Source organism: Rhinolophus sinicus, chromosome 1, assembly GCF_057876585.1.
Source record: "Rhinolophus sinicus isolate RSI-liver-muscle chromosome 1, RSI-T2T, whole genome shotgun sequence".
Taxonomy (NCBI): Eukaryota; Metazoa; Chordata; class Mammalia; order Chiroptera; family Rhinolophidae; genus Rhinolophus; species Rhinolophus sinicus.
The window spans coordinates 114,126,609-114,147,537 of record NC_142501.1 but is presented as its reverse complement, the minus strand read 5'-3'; the positions used below and the strand labels follow the sequence as shown (position 1 = coordinate 114,147,537).

The window sequence follows — 20,929 nt, the reverse complement described above, 5'->3', positions numbered from 1 at the left end:
ATATAAGCGATTGTTTAGTGCAAACGGTGACAAAATTAGTTTTGCGGGTTCATGTTTTTCTTCTAATTTAGACTAAGGCAACTTATTTTTCACTCTCTACTTACAGTCCAATAATTTAGGAATAAGTAAACGTAGATTAAGATTTTTAACAGTTAAATTTTAGTTACATTCTAATTTTTCTTTGTTCCTATTCGATTCTCTAGGTTGTACAAAAGGAAAACGACACGCAGAGGCCACTTTCTCAAGAACAGGACAACAGAATATTAGAAGATGCAATTCTGACCAATTGCCTTCAACAACAAAAGGAGACAAAAATAAATCTTAAGAAAATGAATTCTGAGGTATTTTGTTTAGTTATTTTCAAATATGTGTGTGCGTATTTGTGTATGGACATATTTTGAAAACCAATGTTGTACCTATGGGAATTCTAGAGGATGTTAAAGGTGTGTGTGTGTGTGTGTGTGTGTATTTTAGGGGAAGTGAGATTTTCCGTCCATTGCAATAAATGATATTCTTGACTGAAATCCATTTATGTCCAACAATCAAGTAGTGACGTTCCCAATGTCTCATCTATAGGGGAGGCTTTCAATACTTTTTACATGGATCAATGAGCTTTTTACAATCTCAACTCTACTGCTACTGATAACAGAAGTTGCAGTTTGAGGCAGGGATTTCATCCCCTTGCTGTGTTAGCAGAGAGGTTAGTTTTCACTTCCACTGATTGTAAGGAGTAGAAGCATAGCCAGGTCAGAGACCGTCTTTTAGATCTCCTTGTCCTGCTTTTGAGAAAAGGAACAATTTGCTCCCAGTAGAGTCCTACTTCAGTACTAGGAACTTTTGAAGATATTGGATGCCGTGATACATACTTAGTGATAATTTAGTGGTGAGTATTTTATTCAAAGAAGTCAGTGTATTTTCCCCTATTTCCCATTTATTTCTCCTTTCAACATCATGAAAGGGAAACAACACTTATTGCAGCAGCAAATAATCTCACTATTTTCTAAGAAGAGCTCTATAATTTTTAGCTTATTTTCCCTGAGTATTTTGAAATCTAAGGCGTCTTTTGAATTTATATGTTTACACTAGAAGAGCAGCAAGCATACTATTGTAGAGTCCAAAGTCCTGGGGAAAATCCTGACCTTGCTCCTCTTTTTAATCATTCTGTTCGAGATTGTGATAACGAAATGAGTTCATTGATGTATAAAGAAGTGCTTAGCGCAATGCCTAGATTTATCAGTGATTAGTAGATTTAATCTCATAGGTGACTCTGAAAATATTAGAAAAGTAAAATATATTTTGAGTATTCTTGGAAAAAGAATTCTAGGAAATGTAATCAGTCCAAATATATGCAGAGTGAATACTCTTACTGTGGGATAGGTGTATATTCAGACGGTAACCTCTATTTTAAAATGTAGTCAAACTTCTTACTCTTTTATTTCATGCCTTCTGGGTTTGCTGCCTTTCCAGTTCTGAGACTCTTAAAATTCTCTTATGATTTTAAAGTTCTCTTTTTTACTTTCATGGATTCAGCATCTTACATTAAATTTTTTTTAACTCTGGGGAATTTATGCTTGTATAAAGTTGGAGGTTTGCATTCAATGTTGTATTTTTCCAATGGGATATCCACTTACTACAACCTTTTCATTATATAAACATTTAGGTTCTTCTTTAATTTCAAACGATATCATGATATGCCATTTCATTGAGTGCTAGCTACAAGTCTCCTTTGTTTTACTTAGGTTTCTGAGAGTTGCGAAAAAGAAAAAGACCTGTTGCGTGAAAATCAGATGTTACGGGATGAAATCGCCATACTAAGACTGCAACTGGACACACTGAAACCTCAGAATCAGGAAATGGAAAAAAAATACTTTGAGGACACTGCAAATGTAAAACAAAAGGATGACCGTCTTCAAAAGACGATAAAACTGAATGACAAAACACTAACAAAAACAATATTTGAATATAACAGACAGCTTAATGTTCCAACAGCCGAGAATACAATGCTGAACTCTCAACTGGAGAATGAAAGTCGAAGCAAAGAAAGATTGAAAATAGAAGCGGAATCCAACCTTTATATGCTGGCTAGTGCTTCTCTCCATCATTATGAGCTTTGTAAGCAATTAATAAGACACCTACGAAATGCTTTCCAGGGATTAAGAGATGAATGCTTGCATTTCATGGACAAAATCAGGTTTGCTAGGTGTAACCTAAAAGAAAACACTGAGATTCTTTTTCAGCAACTTTCTAAAGCTCAAAGTAAATCCAATAGCTTAGACACTGAGCTCCCTCACACTAGATATGCTGTCAGAGACAGGACATTGGTTTTTGAACCTGTACTGAAAGACCCAAACCAAACTCAGTGTCAAGAGGAAAAAATTGAACACGTGCATCAAAGGAAACAAGGAAAAGTGAGCACATATACTGGAGAGCCGGACTCCCCAAAGGAGAAAGGTTCTGACCTGCAAAGTGGAAAGATGCTTCTTCCACGGCAACTGGGTGATGCGTTCAACAAAAGTGACAATAAGGAAAACTCAGGAATGAATATTCAAGAGCAGCTTCAGCAGCTCAAAAAAGCGCTTCAAGCTGTATTTGAAAAACAAGATCGTATGTTGAAAGAGGAACATCAGGATTTTGTCAACAAATTGAATCACTTGAATGGAAGAATGTGCCAGTATGAAAAGGATAAATCAGAAAAAGAAGTAAGTATCCAGAAAGATAGTTTTCAAATTTCCTGGAAGAAAATTCAGTGTTCAAATATTTGATGATGGCTAAATGTTGCAAACTAGCTGAATATTAAACATACATAGATTACAAATGTATTTGCTCTAACAGCTTAAAAGCATACATTGTATCCAGCCAATAAAACTTAGACCTGTGAGGTGCTTTCCTGTGAGTAAAGGCATTGTGTTGACTATGAAATTTTAAGGTATAAATTATTAATAGATACACATTGATATGAATGATTTAGTCTTAGACCGCTTCACTAATAATTTTCATCTTTGTGTTACCACATTGCAGTACCATTATGAAGCAGATAAATGGAAATGCTCCTATGCAAACAGAGTTTTTAGAGATAAGGGTTCAATTAAGTGGATTACCTAGACAGTTAATTCTAGATTTCCCCCATGAACTGAAGTGTAGATGCTGTCCCTTTCCCTCAGTAGTTTCTTCCACGTTTTAGTTGGTATAATTTTGTTTTTATTCATGTCAATTTGATATAAATTGGAACTATTTCAGTCTCAAATAATGTATTCTTATGAACTGTGACCTCTTTAAAGGCAGCTAATTTTTCATTAAATCATAATTTGGGACAAATGTGAGGAGTTCTATCAAAACTCTACTTGATTTAATCTTCCCACTGCTATGAATAATAGTCTCTGAATATTTTTACAAATTCATATTTCTCATCGCAAGGCCCATTTACTATCATTTGGACAGAAGTTTGTCCATTTCAAAGAGAATTGCAGCGGTCTCTGATTTATTAATTTGGCATTGGGTCTCCATTTTCAGACGAGTGAGGGGTGGCAGGATTCATGTGTAGCAGGAAGGGAGGTCCAGGCCGTGTTACCTGGGGCCCTGAAGACCAGTGGAATGAGTCGCTTTTCTTCTAAGATACAGGAATCTGTTGGAAGGTTGTGAGCAGTGGACTGCATACGTGAGGACCTGTGAAGTCAATTTAAACCTGTGATAAAAAAGGGGGAAAACATTCCACAATGTAGAATTGACTACCACTAGTCCCACCGACATACCTAGCTCCCCTTGAGATGTCAGGAGATTGTTAAGCTTTGCAGCTTCATCAGGGGAAGTGGAGAGTGGGGCTGAATCTGTTGTTCAAGTAACCTACGTAATAGTGAGTGGGCAGCAGGATCACACCTTCTGTGTCTTACCCAGATTCAGTAAACAGAATTTGTCCAAAAGAAGAAAAGAAGGTGAACTGATGCGTGGGGTGATCTTTTTCAAGCTATGTATTGTATTAATATGTTAGAGTTAGCGAATTTTAACGTAATTTAATAGATGGGATTATAAAATCACTAACAGAATCATCTTCCTAGGTGGTTGGGAGACAACTTCAACGAGAGCTACCGGACACCATAAAAAAACTGCCTAAGTCAGAGGCTTCACTGCAGGTTAGATCACATCAGCATATGAATTCAGAAGCTGAGAGGCAGGATTTCAAGACATTAGAGCAACTCCCAAGTCAGGTATGTGTGAAATGTAACCTGTCAACAGTTCATCGATAGTTGATTAATATAAAGTGTTTTAGGATGCTGATTTTCAAGGCAGCTCTCTTTTGTGTTTTCCTTGTACTTAATTTATTATAATTTTATTATCTTTATAATGCACTTCTTCCTTAAATTCTGGCTTCCATCCTGCTATTTGCATTGTATGTGTTTGTAGTCTATACCCTTGGTAACGTTGAGAAATAGGCAGAGTTCCTCATAGAAATCGAGAGACTTTTTTCCTACTAAACAATCTTTTGTAGTGATAGGTCCATGACCACGATGAGCAGCCATTTAAGATCAGAAGATAATGTTTACTAGCACAATTCAGACATTTGTCTTATTTCTTATCATCGCTTTTGTGAACGGTTACAGCATTGGCATATGTTTCATGGACTTCAGACTGACTTGTACAGAAAGTTCATTATACAAACCAGTTGAAGTAGGCATTTCCTTCATTTTGTTTTCATTTTAGAAATATTTTAAAAGTATAGAAATACGTAGATCATTATATTATGCACACCCACAATAGAGAATTAAGAAAATAATCTAGATTTACTATTGTTTTTTTTCTTTTTAATCTTCATTGGGATGCAATTCCCATATCATATTTCAGCCATTTAAAATATACAATTCAATGTCTCTTGTTACATTCAGAGAATTGTGGAACTATCACCACAATTATAGAACATTTCCATGACCCCCAAAAGAAACCCCACATCACTTAGCTGTCACCCGTCTTCCTGTCTCTCCCAGCCTCAGGCAACCACCAATCTACTTTCTGTCTCTATAGATTTGCCTATTTTGGATGTTTCATGTAAATGGAATCACAAGATACGAGGTCCTTTGTGACTGGCTTCTTTCACGTAACATCTCATTTCCAGGGTTCAACCGTGTTGTGGCACATATCAATTGTTAGCTATTTCTTCCTATTGCCCAACATTACTTCACTTTGTGGACAAAATACTTACCCATTCATCAGTTGATGGGACTTTGTGTTGTTTCCACTTTTTGACTGTTAATAATTCTGCTATGAACACGAGTTGACAAGCTATGGGGGAGCCAATGTTTTGATTTCCCTGCCCCCGGATTTCTCGCTCCCAGTCTCACCTCTCCGTGAAGCTTTCTCTGACTGTTCCAATTCTCATTGAACTCATGTTCCTCAGAACTTGTCAGATAGTCTGTGCAGAGCAATCAAGCCCAAAATTTGACATAGTTTTAATTTTTCATGAAAGAGAATTCTGTCTTTCTAAGTATAAGTTTGTCTAAGGGGAAATAGTATTTGATATGATGGCACCTATCCTTGCATAAATTGAAAATGTTTTCTTTAACAGTTGTTAGGATAAAATTAAATATTTTATACCAAACCAATACTTCCCCTTGGAGACATTGATATAATTAAACTTGTATTCTGAAAGTATTTCTCACAATTATGTATAAAATTGAAAGCACGAATCTAATAGAAAATTGTTCAATGAAATGGTCGTTTTCCCCCCTCCATGAAAATAAAAAAAATAAAATAACAGGGAACCAGCCCTTCCTCTCTGCAGCCAGACAGGGTGTACAGATTGATAGCACGTTCTTACTGTACAGTTCTGAGGATGCCTTTTCTGATCTGCCAGAGCATGGTGCTTTCATCTACTCTTCTGAGTGCTTGCTAACACATCCCAACCTAATCAGTTGCTGGGAATGAATTGATTTGGGAAGTTGGGTTTGGCACTAGAGTCCGTTATTTCCATGTCAGTGGCTTTACCCTGCCTCTCATGGTCATGTAAATTGTATGCTCAATCCAGGAGGTGGTATTTGCATTGCAGTCCTTACTCATTACCCACTGAGTGGTACAGAGACATAGTAACGTATAAATTATTACAAGCAGAGAAAATGTACTGTTGGCTAGTGGAATTGGTAAAAGGATTTTAGTACTGGGGTTCTATTCCGGGCTTAATGCTCCCCATTTGCTGACATTGCCAATAGTTTGATGAATGATTTCACTGTAACTGGTGTAACAGACCACTTCCATTGGCATCCCATCCATGTAAATATCAAATTGTATTAGAACTTAAAATACAGCAACACTAATAATGCTAACTGCAAACCCTTTGATTTTACTGTGTGCCGTGTCCTTTTCTATTACATATGTTCCCTAATTTAATCTTCCCCATATCCCAGTGAGGTAGATGCCACTATTGTCTCATTTTATACATGAAGAAACTGAGATCCAAAAAATTTAAGTATTTTGCTCAAGGTCACCCAGCTAATAACTGATGGACTTGGGATAAAAGCCCAGGCATTTTGCTCTTGTTTAATTACTGCCCCTCAAACTATTCCATGAACTGTCTGACTGCCCCCAAGAGTAGCCTGTTAGCTTTCAAACTCCCTGGAATAGGCTGGTAATTCACGTACGTGAATATTTAAAATTAGAGTTGATGGGATGCTTGGAATACAGTATGTGTGACTTCTCAGGTCATTTGTACTACAAGGTATGATAATTAAGTGTGAGAACTCATTCTAGAAAAAGTGCTACATACCTCCTTGCTGACTATCACTACAGTCACAAAGGTCCCTTTGGGAAGCTATGCACCGCTGCCACCACCTAGTTCACAGTTCAAAGCAATTTGGGAACTCTTTTTCTGGAATGGCCATCATTGCTGTCATCATATTACCCTTGATGTCCTGAATGTCATCAAATAGTCTTCCTTTCCATATTTTCTTTATCTTTGGGTAATGACATATTTAGTCATTGGGGCCCAGATCAGGTGAGTAGGGAGGGTGTTGTAATACAGTTATTTGTTTACAGGCTAAAATCTCCCTCACGGACAGCGCCATGTGAGCTGGTGCATTGTCGTGATACAAGAGCAATGAGTCGTTGGCTAAAAGTTCAGGCCGTCTTAACTTTTTCACACAACCGTTTCAGCACTTCCAAAGAGTAAACTTGGTTAACTGTTTGTCCAGTTGGTAGAAATTCATAATGAACAATCCCTCACACATATAAAAAAAAAAGGGGAGCAACATCATGCAACAAGTTTGCGAACTTAATTGTCAGATGTCATAGATCATCAGTACTTCAACATCACTTTTTCTTTATTTTAGCAGCAAGAAGCAAGTGCCCGACATGCAGAGGATGCGCAATGTACCGAGAAGATCCAAGATCATGTGCAAAGGTATAATTTAAAGCAGCACAGAAAGTACCTTGAGTATTTATAAAGCAGACGTGTAGTGTATTATGACAATTAGATCAGTTATAACAATAAACACATGAGTGTGAAGCTGGGTCAAAATGTCAGCTTTGAGCTACCTTGAAAAGAGTAATTTGTGTACATTATCTCTACTTTTGCACATTGTCCACAATTCACAACTAGAAAAATGGCACAATTGCCAAATCATGCGCTTTTGAATTTGTAAGATTTTATGTAGTTGCACCTTCAGATATTTGTTCAGAGATTATGTGGTATGCTTTAAAGTCAATGTGTGAGAATAATTATGTCAAAATATTCACTTTAGGCTTGAAACTCAAAATGCTGTCATAAAAACGATAAATAAAAAGCTAGAGGGCATAATCGAACACCTTCGCAGGAACCTGTCAGGTACAAGCTTGGTAAGTTAGTCTCTTCATTTCTGTCATACTGCAAAGGAATTTTTATGTCTGTCATAGTAGCATATAATACTATTTTAGACAATAAGAACAGTCTCGTTAATAAAAGTACCGTATCCATGTTGATACTACTTGCTGGGAGTAATGTAATTCCTCTCCACAGAGAAAGAAATCTCAGTTCATAAAATTAATGATTTTTGTGGTAAGAATTTTATAAAAAAAGATTGCGATAGTCTAAAGGCAATATTTGATGTATACCACGTTTCATTTATCGTTTCGTTTGTCCAACATTTGGGTTTTTCCAACTTTTGGCTGTTGCTAATTATGCTGTCACAAACATCGGACTACAAATATCTGTTTGAGTCCAGGCATTTGAGTAAGGATTTGATCCAGAATTCTGAATTTCCCTTGAAATGTAAACCCTTTAGTGAGATTTGGAGAACAAATTACTTTTAATGTTCTAATTTGTTTTCTTCATCATTAAAGAATACTGGGTCATTGTGCAAATGTTTCCTGAAAAGAATATACTTTTCTCTTTGTTGGATTTTGAAAAAGAAAACAGATGCAAGTGTAAAAGTAGAAATGAATGTCCAATCAAGGCCTTACATAGTAACATAGTGCTCCTAGCTTTGCAAGTTTAGAAACTAATCTTTTTCCATTCACTTGAGTTAATCATACGCTTTTAAAGATTTAACAGTTCGATGTCAGAAAAGATTGATGTGTCATCCAGGATGACAATTTCCCGATGGACAGGGAAAACTGTATCACTGTTTCCTAAGCAGAACAACATTCCCCTGACATCCTCCTGTCCTCTGGAGGAGAGGCTCCCTAGGATTTCCCATCCTAAGATCGCATTGTGACCCCTGTGGTGGACCAATGACGTAGATGTACCTTCCAGCTGGTGTATTTCAGTCACAGTAGCCAGGTCTAAGCAATTTCATTAGACAGACATGCCCATCAAGGGAAACAGAAGATTGTGCTGATGGTCCTTTTTGTGGCCAAAGAAACTTTGAAAAAAATTTTTGTCTAGACTTCTTGTCAATTAAGTCACATTACGTTAGCATACTTTTCATATGAGTGACATGATAATGTGTTGAAAAGGAGTCTTACGTGAATGGTAGTTCCAGGAGTTGTCACATGGCAGTTTTATAAAGAAATCTATTGAAGTATCAAAAATTGAAAAATTGGGGATTTGTGGTCTAGATAGCAGAGTAGGTAAATGCCATGCTTGCCTCCTCTCATGACCACATCAAAATTACAACTAAACTACAGAACAATCATCACTGAGCATCACCTGAAGTCTAGTTCAACCAAAGTCGTCCTACCACTAAGGACATACAGAAGAAGTCACCTCGAAACTGGTAGGAGGGGCAGAAAAACAGAACAAGCTGATGCCAGACCCCTGTTTGACTGTTAAAAATCGGGAGGGATATCGTGGATGCGGTGGTCCACCCGGAGGTGCAAGTGGTCCCAGCTCCACACCAGGCATCCTAGCCCAGGATTCCAGTGCTGGAGAGAGATGTCCCCATAACTTCTGGGTGTGGAAACCAGTGGCTGGGTGAGATGAAGGATGGCTAGAGTCCCAGTCAATTCTCTTAAAGGACTTGGGAATGGGATTACTAACTGAGGGACTCACTTGCTCTGAGCTCCAACTCTGGGCAGTAGTTCAAAAGATGTCAGGGACATAAGGAAAGGAAATACGTTTTCTGGCTTTAGGTTGACGGCTGGAAGGGAGCTTTCTCCCACACAGAGGTGCTTGTAGAATCCATTCTTTCTGAACTGATCCATCACCCGTTGCGGTGTGAGACATGGGAGCCGCCATCTCTTGAGTCTACATCAACGTGGCTAACAATGTCCATCCCACCCTGGTGAATCCCTGAGAACCTGCCCCACCTAACTAGGGAGCAAATCCAAGCTGCTTCCAGTGGTGTTTCCAAAAAAAAAAAAAAAAAAATCCTGTCTTGGCTCGTGCTGCAGACTTTCCTAAAACCTCTCAAATTTTCACAAAACCCAAACAAGCAGTGTGTGGCTTCAGCTGACCTTTACCTCTTGCTGTGCAGACCCAAGATGGCACTAGTGGAAGCTGGCTGTGGTTCACAACTGGAACTCTTCAGGCACCTCCAAAGCCGGTGCGGGTGGCAGCCATCTGCATCCTGCTTTGTGGTCAAGCTAGGTAGCCCTGGGCAGGACACAGGCTGCAGCTGAACTAGGCCTGTGGCCGGGCCGCTTCCAGGAGTCCCTAGGGCTGACGTACTTGGAGGCCATCTTTGGACAGAGCGGGAGCATCACCGGGGTGCCTGCCAGGAAGATACAACCAAAGTGTATACAGGGTAGACACCAGTGCCATGCTACAGCGAATCCTGCTCTATAGGGGCAGCCCCTGCAAAAACAGCTCCTCCACTGTAGTCATGGTCAGTCCTCAACCAAACAGTCTGACAATCAATACCTCCCATTGACATGCCAACAGCAACCAAGGCTGCACTACAACGTGAGAGTACAGACAACCCACACAAAGGACACTCCTATAGCACCCGGCTCTAGTTAACAGCTAGTACGTGCCACTGGGCCCCACAGGACACCTACTACATGAGGACACTCCAATAGGTCTGGGAGACACAGCAGCCCTACCAAATACATAGAAACAAACACTGGGAGGAAGCCAAAATGGGGAGTCAAAGAAACGTATGCCAAATAAAAGAACAGAGCAAACCTCCAGAAAAATACTGAGCAAGATAGAGAAGAGCAATCTAGCAGATGCAGAGTTCCAAACACTGGTTGTTAGGATGCTCAGTGACCTCAAGGAGAACTTCAACTAACAGATAGGAAACACAAAAATGAAGATAGAAAACAAAAAAATTGAACCAGTCATAAGTGAAGAATAAAATAACTGAAAAAGCGAATGTCTTCAAGGGAATGAAAACTGATTAGATGAAGCAGAGAATCGCATGAGCGATTTAGAAGCTATGGTAGCAGAGACTACCCAATGAGACCAGCAAAAAGAATCCAAACTATGAGGATAGCTTAAGGGAACTCTGAGAATGTCAAGCATAACAACAGTCTCATCATACGGGTAGTACGAGAAGAAGAAAGAAATGAAGGGGTTCAAAATGTACTTGAAGAAATAATGTCTGAAAACTTCCCTAACTTGGTGAAGGAAATGGACATATAAGCCCAGAAATCACAGAGTTTCAAAGAAGATGAGCCCAAACAGGCCCATACCAAGATACGTCAAAATTAAAATGCCAAAGTTTAGATGCAAATAAAGACTTTTGAAAACAGCAAGAAAAAGGCTCTTAGTAATCTGTAAAGGAGCACCCATAAGAGTAGCAGCTGATTTCTCAAGAGCAACTTCGTGGGCCTGAAGGGATTGGCAGAAATATTCAAAGTGATGAAGACATGCCTACAGCTAAGATTTGTCTACCCAGCAAAGCTATAATTAAGTGTCATAGGACAGATAAAGAGCTTTCTGGAGGAAAAAACAAAACAAAACAAAAACTAAAGGAGTTCATCAGTACCAAACCAGTATTATAAGGAACATTAGAGGGACTTCTTTAAAAGGAACAAAAAAGGAAAAACAAAAATATCAATCATAAAATAGCAGTAACTATGTATCTACGCACAATTATTTTACGTGTAAATGGATTAAATGCTCCAGTCAAAACGCAAGGTGGCTGAAAGATAAGAAAATAAGATCCTTACATATGTTCCCTACGATAGACTGGCTTCAGATCAAAAGACACAGAGACTGAAAATAAAGGGATGGAAAAAGATATTTCACGAAAACAACATGAAATTTAAAAAGCTGTGGGACTAATGCTTATATCACACAATATAGACTTTTAAACAAAGGCTATCACAAGAGTCAAAGAATGACCCAGATATCCCACTTCAGAGTATTTATCCAAAGAAACCGAAAAATGCTAATTCGAGGCGATGTGTACATCAGTATGTTCACTGCAGGATTCCTTACAATGGCCAAGATGTGCATGCGGCCTATCAATGGATGAATGGATGAAGAAGAGATGATACATACATGCAATGGAATATTGCTTGGCCATGGAAGGAAATGGGTTCTGGTCATCTGTGGCGGTATGGATGGACCTGGAGGGTGTTGTGCTGAGTGGAGTGTGTCAAATTGAGAAATACAGATGCAATGTGATTTTGCTTATCAGTGGAATTTAAGAACAGAACAAACAGAAAAAAAACTCATACATACAAAGAATAGTTTGTTGGTTGCCAGCTGGAAGGGGGTTCGTGAAGTGGGTTAAAAGGGGAGAGATTAAAAAGTACAAATTGGTTGTTACAAACTAGTCATGGAGATCCAGGGTATAGTATAAGGAATATATTAATAATATTGTAATAGCAACGCATGGCATCAGATGAGTACGCGATAATTTAGGGTGATAGATGGGAGAGGAGTTAGGAGCAGGGTGCTAAAGGTGAAGGCAGTAAGAAGTACAAATTGGTAGTTCCTAAATAGTCATGGGGATGTAATGTAAAGCATAGGGAATATAGTTAATACTGTCACAATAACTCCGTACAGTGCCAGGTGGGTGCTGCACGAGTCAGGGGGATCACTTTCTTAAATTATATAAATTCTAACCACTGTGCAGTACACATGAAATTAATGTAAAATAATACTGAATGTCAAAAAATCGAAAAATTTATTGTAAGCATACCTAAAACTGATTAAGCTTATACTGTTAAGTCCTGGAATCGCCCCCCCTCAGACAGACAGAGGACACGATAATGCAAGTTACACAGCGAGGTTTATTTCCAGCTAGCTGGGGTCCCCGTCTCTGCCCGACGCAGCGGGTTTTAACAAGGACCCCCAGCCCTTAAAGCTAAGGGTTTTTATATCGTTTCTAAGGCACTCAGTAATTTTCCGTAGTTTTAGGGAGTACAGGTTAACCTACAATTCTCACATAGCTAAGGCATTAAGTAATTTTTTTCAGTCTTAGGGAGTGCAGGTTGAGCTATGCTTAGAGAGTGCACGTTGAGCTGTGCTTCAAAGAGTTAGTTTATAGATAAACTACAAAAGCCTCCATTGCTTCTTCAGAGAACAGGAGATAAGCTGTTAGGCATCTGGTCTCACATAACAATTAGGCCATTAGGTTATTTTAAGCTCAGGGCTGTTAACCCTATCTTAACTTTAAGGTAGCAGTTCTTATGCTAAAGTAGCAGTTCTCATGCTAACAGTCCCTTACAATACCAAAATAATGAGCGACTATAGATTCCTAGGGGAAGTAATTAGCATCGCCACAGAATTATCAGCCACCATAAGCTCTACCGTGTAAATCAAAAGTTTAATTACGACAGGTTTCAACGAATTCAATCAATAGCCCTCTTTCTCTAGAAGACTCTCATCTCAGGATTCCCCCCAGGTGAGATATTACCGGGGTTAAGATATTTGATTCACACAATGTTGAGAGGAAGCATCTGGACTGGGAAGAAAGGGTAGTTCCAGCTGACAAGCCTTCCAACAAGATAAGGGGTGTACTTGTGAAAGGAATTTCAGAACACTTCCATAGGTCAGGTCAGGTCAGGTCAGGTCCCAAGGAATAGGAAGTTATTCAAAAGAGCAAACAAACATGGAAAGGTGAATAGCGGACAATGTGAAGCTTATGAAAAACTTATGCATTCTGAGAGAAAAGCAGGACAAAGTATGCTGGTCAGCATCCTAAGGGTGAGGAGCTGCCAAGATCTGAAAATAACGCTACGCTCACAGTAACAGTGGTAAGAATCCCCGTAAAATGTACAAGATGAGCCGATCCATAGCAAGTCATGGTTTATGAGTGTGTGGTTGAGGGCGCTGTCTATGAGGGACTCGAGGGGAAAAAGGAACGTACAGAAGACCTCAGTAAGGGGGTGAGGGCTGCCACTGTAGATGAGGGAATGTGGTTTGAAGCACTGGGATGTAGGAAGCTGAGAGCATTTAAAAAGAGGAATAGAAAAGGGTCAAGGACTGACTATCAGGGCTGCTGTTTAGAAAAGAGTTGGGCTGAGAAGACCACAGAAAGGGTGTGGGCATCCTCATCAGTTGCTGCGAAGAAGTAAAGCAGGATAAGGACTAAAGAAAGAGATGACCCTGAAAACTGTTTTAGCGCAGTTATAAGGGCAGAAAGTCAGATTCTTCTGTAAAAGAAGAGAATAAGTGGCGAAAATATGGACCTGGGGATGAGGCCACACATTAAAGAGGGTTAGAGTCCAAGGAGAAAAACAGGATGACAGAAAAAGTCACAGGAATCAAGAAACAGTTTTGTTTTCATATAACATAGAGGAGATGAACTTTAGTTAAAGAGAAAAATATTTACTAGAAACGGAGAAATTGAAACCTATGGAAGAACGCTTACAGAGAATGAGAGTCTTCATCTGATGCTCATGTCAGATGATCACAATAATGTAAGGTGGACTGCAGGGAAGTTTCAGTGATTATCGTAGAAAAATGTGATTCCATAAACCCTGGAAAATCTTGAGCTGTAGATGAAAATGTCTCTGGAGGCATTTCTACAAACCGAAATGTAAATAAGCCACTATTTAAATCAGGTTTAACACTTAGTATTTTTACATGTGAAAACCTCTGTTTTTAAGAAAGTTTGGCAATTTAAATTCCAGGAAACCAATGATGACACTGTAAAATCAATTTGAGCTGTTTTAAGAAAAGTCATTGTTTTTGAAATCTGTCCTTACTGGCATCAGGTTTATAAACTACATTTTATACACCTGTCTACACATATTACTAATGAACTCATGAGGAATAATATTTTAAAGAAAGAAGTGAGTCTCTAGATTTTCAAAACTAACTTTCTTTAAAAATGTTTTTCAAAGTCTCAGGATGGAAAGAAACAATTAGAGTACTATAAGAAGTTAACAGAATCTCTGCAATATGATTTGAATCAACAAAAGAAGACAAATGATGGATTAGAGAAAGAGGTTACCAGGTAAGGTTTTGATATTTCAGATCATGTCAACCATTAATTACTATTTAACTATAACTCTTCCTTGATGAAAACCTAAGTACAAATGTATTTCATATCTGTAATTTTCATAGTTAAACACATTGTCCTACTTAAAAATTTACTTCAGAAACTCACAGCACAATCAAACTTGTGTGAATGCCAAAATGTTATACCTACTCTTTAATGATTCCTGTAACTATAATGACAGTGTCTTTTGCATATACTGTCAACTGCGCTCTTCCTGGTCTCCCTTGAATCTTTATTTCTGCAAGATGTCTTTGCTCTCTTTGGTAATCTTTCCTTCTTTAATAGTGTTCTTCCCTTCGGCATTCTAACAGTTTAATGTCTAAAAACCTATCTGTGGTTTTGTTTAACATCATCAGAAGTGTTATTGATTTGGCTTCTGTGTTCTTTCTACTTTTTTCAGTTATAAAACATGTCATACATACCAAACCAGATGTATAACCTAAAGAAGAATGAGATGAGTAATCGTCTCACTCAGATAATAATGGAAGTTTCCCAACATCTGGGAAGCCCGCACGTGGCGTGCCCTTGCTGCAAACTGAATGAAGTTTTTTCTCTGATTCTCCTCAGTGTTTATTTTCCCTCATGTCACTGTCTTTCTCTGCATTGTTTTGGATTCTTCTCATTTTATTAAATTGTGCTGGCAAAGATCTCTTCTTAAAACAGACTTGAAGAGACTGTTACACCTTATCTCTCCAGTGTCCTTTCTTCTAAAGCCCTGCCCCTTTCCTTTCCACTCTGACCAGATTTTTCCTTCTGGTTTCTCTTTCTATTTTGAATGATTTCTTTTCTTCCTGTAGACTGTGGTCAGTAGGCTCCGAATGGTATTTTTCTGTCTTTTCGAAACACCCACATATATTATACTTTCCTTCTTCACCTTTGATACTGATCTCTGCTTTATAGCTGATATTTAATAATAGGGTAACGTTTGATACTAACAATCTTAAGCGGATGTTAATAATACTTTAATTATAAGAACCTTTCATCGTTACAATATGATGTCTGTATCATATGTATCACAATTGTTTTATGTTACTCATTTAAGATTATAATTTAATAAGTATGCTCTCAAACTATTATACTGGAATAAATAGGAGAGGTTCATAATTTATAGGTTTGTTTATTTTGTATGATAGACATAATCTCTCTTTAAATAATTATTAAATATTTGTCTTAAAGAATTTGACTTACTCATTTTCTACAATTCTGCAGACTGAAGACACTCTTTCAGAATACAAGGATGCTACATGACAATCAAAATGGAGAGGTTAGTGTCCTTGGAGATTTAGAACCCAATCAATCAGAAATGGATATTCAGAAAAATAGGTTAAAACAGAAGGTAATTTATAATCCGTTTGGAACCCAAAAATCACTTAATTTGGGGAAATATAAACCACTCAATGCTTTTAGCAGTATGATATAGATTTTTCCTTAATTTCATAGACAGAAGCAGTGAAAAAGACCGCTATTTTTCTATATAATTTTTCTTTAAAAGGGCATTCTGTTACCTCTCCTATGTCTCAACCCTGGCTAGTTATCTAAAGCCAAGAAGGACTCTGTTGCATGACCCCCAAAGCACTGGCTCCAAATCAGCTTCTTTCTTCTTTCTTTCTTTCTTTGTTTCTTTTTTCCTTCCTTCCCTCCTTCCTTCCTTCCTTCCTTCCTTCCTTCCTTCCTTCCTTCCTTCCTTCCTTCCTTCCGTTCATTCGTAACAGCTTGATTGAGATATACTGAACATAGCATGCAGTTCACTCATTTAAACTGTCCAGTGCAGTGCTTTTAGTGTGTTCAAAGCTTTATGCAGTGGTCATCACAAGCAGTTTTAGAACATTTTCATGACCCTGGAAAGTATCCTTGTACCTGTTAGCTTTCACTGTGTGCCAGTCTGCCCTTCCCACTCTTCCTAGCCCTAGGGAACCACTAGTGTACTCTCTGCTCCATATTGTGGTTTTGATTTATTTTTTTCTGATGACTAACGATCCTGAGCAATCTTCTCACAGGCGTATTATCCATTCATATATCTTCCTTGAAGAATTGATTATTCAATTCCATTGCCCATTAAAATTGGATAGTCTTTTTCTTGCTGAATTGTAAGAATCTTTGTATAACCTAGATACAAATTAGTTATCACATACAGGATTTTCAAATATTTCTCCCTTTCATTAGCTTGCTTTTTAGTTTTTCAATGTGTCCTTTAAAGCATAGCATTTTTTTATGCATGATTATTACAAGCTTTCAATTTGTAAAACATAATAATAATAATAATAATAATAATAGTTGCAAAACGCATTACAGCAAAGTGCAATAAAAGAAGATATGTCTGTAATTTATACTGCATAAGTTATGTTGCTTATTATATCTTTTTATAATCCAGAAGTTGTGTCTATTTTTTCCTTAACTCCCCAATGGAGTGGCTGAAATAAACCACAGTTATTTGGTTCACAAATCCATACTTAAGAAGAGTGTGGCCAGGGCCGTCTGTCTCTGTTCCCCTCAGCTTCAACTGGGGCAGCTCCATGGCTGGTGGCTGGAATCATTTGAAAGTCTGTTCAGCAATGTGTCCGGTTGTTGGTGCCTACTGTTGGTCGGCACTCTAGCTGGGGCAGACAGCAGGGACACCCACACCTGAACAGCCGGCTCGCACTGTGGCCCGAGCCCCCCACAACACGGGGCTGGGTTCCAAGGTTCAGATCCTCAGAGACATAACCAACAGGAGCAGTGTTGCCCTTTGTGAAGGAGTCTTGGAATTCACACGGAATCTCTTTCAACATATTCTGTTCATTAGGAGCAAGGCACTAATGTTGACCCATATTAGACTGTTTTTATGCAATGAATATTTCAAAATTTACGGACACATTTAAAAACCAGCTTGATCTATCCACTGTCCACAATTCTTTATATTCCTCCCACATGGAAAATACACTCATCCCTACACAATACTCCCCACAAGTCTCAAGTTTATGGCATCAGGCTCAGGTTCGAGTCTAAGATTTTACCATGTGAGTCTGGTGCAAATGGGGATGAAGGGCCTGGTTTTTGGTTTCTAGGATAAAGCCCCTTGAGGACAATTCCTTTCAATATGAAAACATGAGAATGGAAGGGACAAGTTATCTACCACCCACACACCCAACATTCTGCTCGACTGCTGAAGTTTCCCCTGCAGAAATGGAAAGTGGAAGGCACCTTAGTCCATAGCAATTCTGAAATACAGCCTGATGTGTGCTGTCCGTTCTTGGATTAGGACTCAGTGGTAACCTTGCCAGGGCTTCTCCATGGCCCTTTGCTGTGGCCTGTGAGCTCTTTGTTCTGTGCTTTTCATAAGAAATGACCTGTGCTTGCAGCCCTTTCCTCAGCATCATTCCTCCACGCGAATGCCTAAGACCCACAGGCCTCCTCTTAGTTTTCACTCTCTTGGTTTTTATTAGTCCAAGGTAACAAGCTGGTTGTTTGCTACTTGATCATCCTAAAAGCTTGGCGTTGCGTGTGAGTTATTGGGGTTCGTGCCACTAGAAAAGCCACCGTCATAAATCGTTTTGAGAGAAGCTCTTGGGCTTCCTGTAGCTGTTGCAGGACCATGCCTTTAAAATTCTTATACTCTGTAGATCCTTCCAGGAATTTAAGGCCCCACCTTAACCCTTTTGAGGTCTCGAGGAAGAGTTTTACACTCTTCTCTTCATCCTTATATCATGTCCTCCTGGGAGCACAGGGAATTTGATCTTCACCCAGAAGCCATTTCTTTCTTTTAGCATGATTTGCCCTGTGGGGACCTTAGGAGAGGCTGTAAATGGGAAACAGAAACGGGACCTGTGGGAGAGGCTGTAAATGGGAAACAGATATTTGAACACAATATGTCCTGGTTCCTTTACAGTTCATAGTCTTTCGTTAGCTCATGTATCTCATGGATTTTACTTTGTTACTTCATAGCAAGAGTTCCCTTTCATCCAGATTTCAGACTCATTTTCTTCACTGGCCGAGAAGCCCTTGCTGTCAGCCTCTTCAGGGGCCAGCAAGCCCCCAAGAAGCGTCTCTTGGAGGCCCTGTGGTTGTCATTCTCACTCTTCTCCACATCCTTTCGGGTTCCACGTCCCTCCTGGTGCAAAGGCACTCCTACAGGCTTTAGATGGCATTCCTTGTGGCCTCACACCATTTTGAATATCAGTAACAATGCCAGTTATTTATTGCTGCTCAAGAAACCAACTCAAAAGCTAGTGGCTCAAAACAGCATCTGTTTTGTTCCAAAGGAATGCAGTTGGATGAAGGTCTGTGAGACCAGCTCATTTCTTTTCCACTTGGCATCAGCTGGGTGGCCATGAAGCTGCGAATGAGAATCATCTAAAGGCTGTAACACACACATGTAGCAGTTGAAGCGGCCTTTTGCCCGGGACATCCGCTGGGCCCGTCTCAGCGCAAACATCTATAGGAGGCCTGACTGTGTGGCCTGGGCTTCTTCATTCTGCACAGCTGGTGGCTGGGTTCTCAGGCCGAGCTTCTCGAGAGACAAAGTCACATGGAAGCTGTATCACATTTCCTGCCTCAGACATAGCATTCTCACAGCAGTTCTGCCCTATTCCATGCACTAGAATCCAGTGACTCACTAAGGCCAGCACATATTAAAAGAGAGGGAATTTCATGGAGAAATGTCAAGAATTTGTAGGCATGTTTTAAAAACACTATATCCACTCACCTCGTCTTACCAAATAAGCATTGTATCTACAGGAAAGTAGTTCTACCCTGCTCAGTTCCACTGAAATTCCAGGAGATTTGTTGTTGTTACTATTGCTGTTTAGGATGTTCTCGTATATCTTGGAAAGTAAGAGAGGATTACGAGACAGCGTTATTGAATTAAGACTTTTGTTGTTGGTGAAAAAAATGTAGCGCTCATCTCACTAAACATTCACAGTGTGAGATGTGATTTCTCCTTAACCTTGGGAATCATTTCTTCTTGGAAAGCAATTCAAATTGCCATGAAACATTTGTAGCTGACAGAGGCCGAAGTAACTCGGATGAGTTACTTGTAACTCCCTACAACTTCTTAAGAAATTATGGAGAGTTAAAATGGGGAACAGGTGAGAGACTATCAACTGGGAGGTGACTTATAGTCATTTTATAGAAGAAAGACATGAAACAAGCATTCAAGAAATAGTAGAAAATCAAGTGCAGATGTCGTGTGGCAAAGTCGATGACAGTAAAGGATGCATTTTTGAGACTCCTGGTGCTTTTATGTTCGTTCTTCATTCTGAGTAATTCAAGGTTCCACATTCTAAGACTCTGCTACAGTATCGATGACATTTTATTGCAACTGAATTGATTTCAAAAGTTGATACTGGTTTGGGGTTAGACTATTCTCAGTCAACTTCCTTCGTAACCAAATTATACTATGTTACTCATTCAGAATGACGATCTCACAGCAAAACTGGAAACTGCATCTTCAGAATGTCTCCATCTGTGGGGTGGCCAGTTGGCTCAATGGTTAGAGCATCGTGCTCATAACACCAAGGTCGCTGGTTCGATTGCCACATGCACCAGTTAGGTACACCCTCCACAGCTAGATTGAAAACAATGGCTGGAGCTTGGAGCTGAGCCCCCGGTGGGTGGGTGGCCGGTTGGCTCAGTGGTTAGAGTGCAGTGCTCATAACACCAAGGTTGCCGGTTCGTTTCCCGCATGGGTCAGTGAGCTGGACCCGCCATAACTAGTAGATTGAAGAGAACGATTTGACTTGGAGCTGAGCTGTGCATCCCACAACTAGATTGGAAACAAACACAATTTGTTTTAAACAGTTTTTTAAAAAGGATGTCTACATCTTGTTGAAGAAAATCAATCTTAACAGGAGTTATTATCTATAAAGGAGTACAAAAGTCATGTGAAAAACTAGAGAATAAAAAGAAGAGGAGATAAAAATTATTGAGCCTCAAAATTCATATAGTCACGAATGAGGTAGAAAAGCGTGAAGCAGAACACTAAAAATTCTGGGATATTGAAGACTGAGCAAGACAGGATGTAGTAGAAAACATTTTTTAAATCTGTTTTTACAGGTTAATTCACTGATTACCATGCCTTAATTCATTTCACTGCAGATGACGTTTGGATATACGTATTGTACGTCATTCCCCTATTCCGTTCACAGCGGGTACTT

The 20,929-nt window shown here is 39.1% G+C and overlaps 1 protein-coding gene and 1 long non-coding RNA gene across 3 annotated transcripts in view; one reads left to right on the top strand and one right to left on the bottom strand.

The window, feature by feature from the left end:
* The first annotated feature begins 209 nt into the window (after positions 1–209).
* Positions 210–20,929, top strand: part of LOC148759216 (ankyrin repeat domain-containing protein 26-like) — a 29,456-nt gene continuing 8,736 nt past the window's right edge. Inside the window, exons 1-7 of the mRNA XM_088802428.1 lie at positions 210–341; positions 1,740–2,699; positions 4,053–4,202; positions 7,311–7,381; positions 7,722–7,815; positions 14,641–14,753; positions 16,008–16,062. Coding sequence (XP_088658554.1) covers positions 330–341; positions 1,740–2,699; positions 4,053–4,202; positions 7,311–7,381; positions 7,722–7,815; positions 14,641–14,753; positions 16,008–16,062 — 1,455 coding nt within the window. The 5' untranslated portion in view covers positions 210–329. The remainder of the gene's footprint in view (positions 342–1,739; positions 2,700–4,052; positions 4,203–7,310; positions 7,382–7,721; positions 7,816–14,640; positions 14,754–16,007; positions 16,063–20,929) is intronic.
* LOC148759215 (uncharacterized) overlaps positions 7,284–20,929 on the bottom strand; it is a 41,740-nt gene continuing 28,094 nt past the window's right edge. The window contains exon 3 of one of the 2 annotated variants that reach the window (XR_016023066.1): positions 7,284–10,109. This is a non-coding gene — a long non-coding RNA (uncharacterized LOC148759215). Of the gene's footprint in view, positions 10,110–16,056; positions 20,539–20,929 lie in introns of those variants that run through there. The other variant, XR_016023064.1, reaches the window with a different exon arrangement.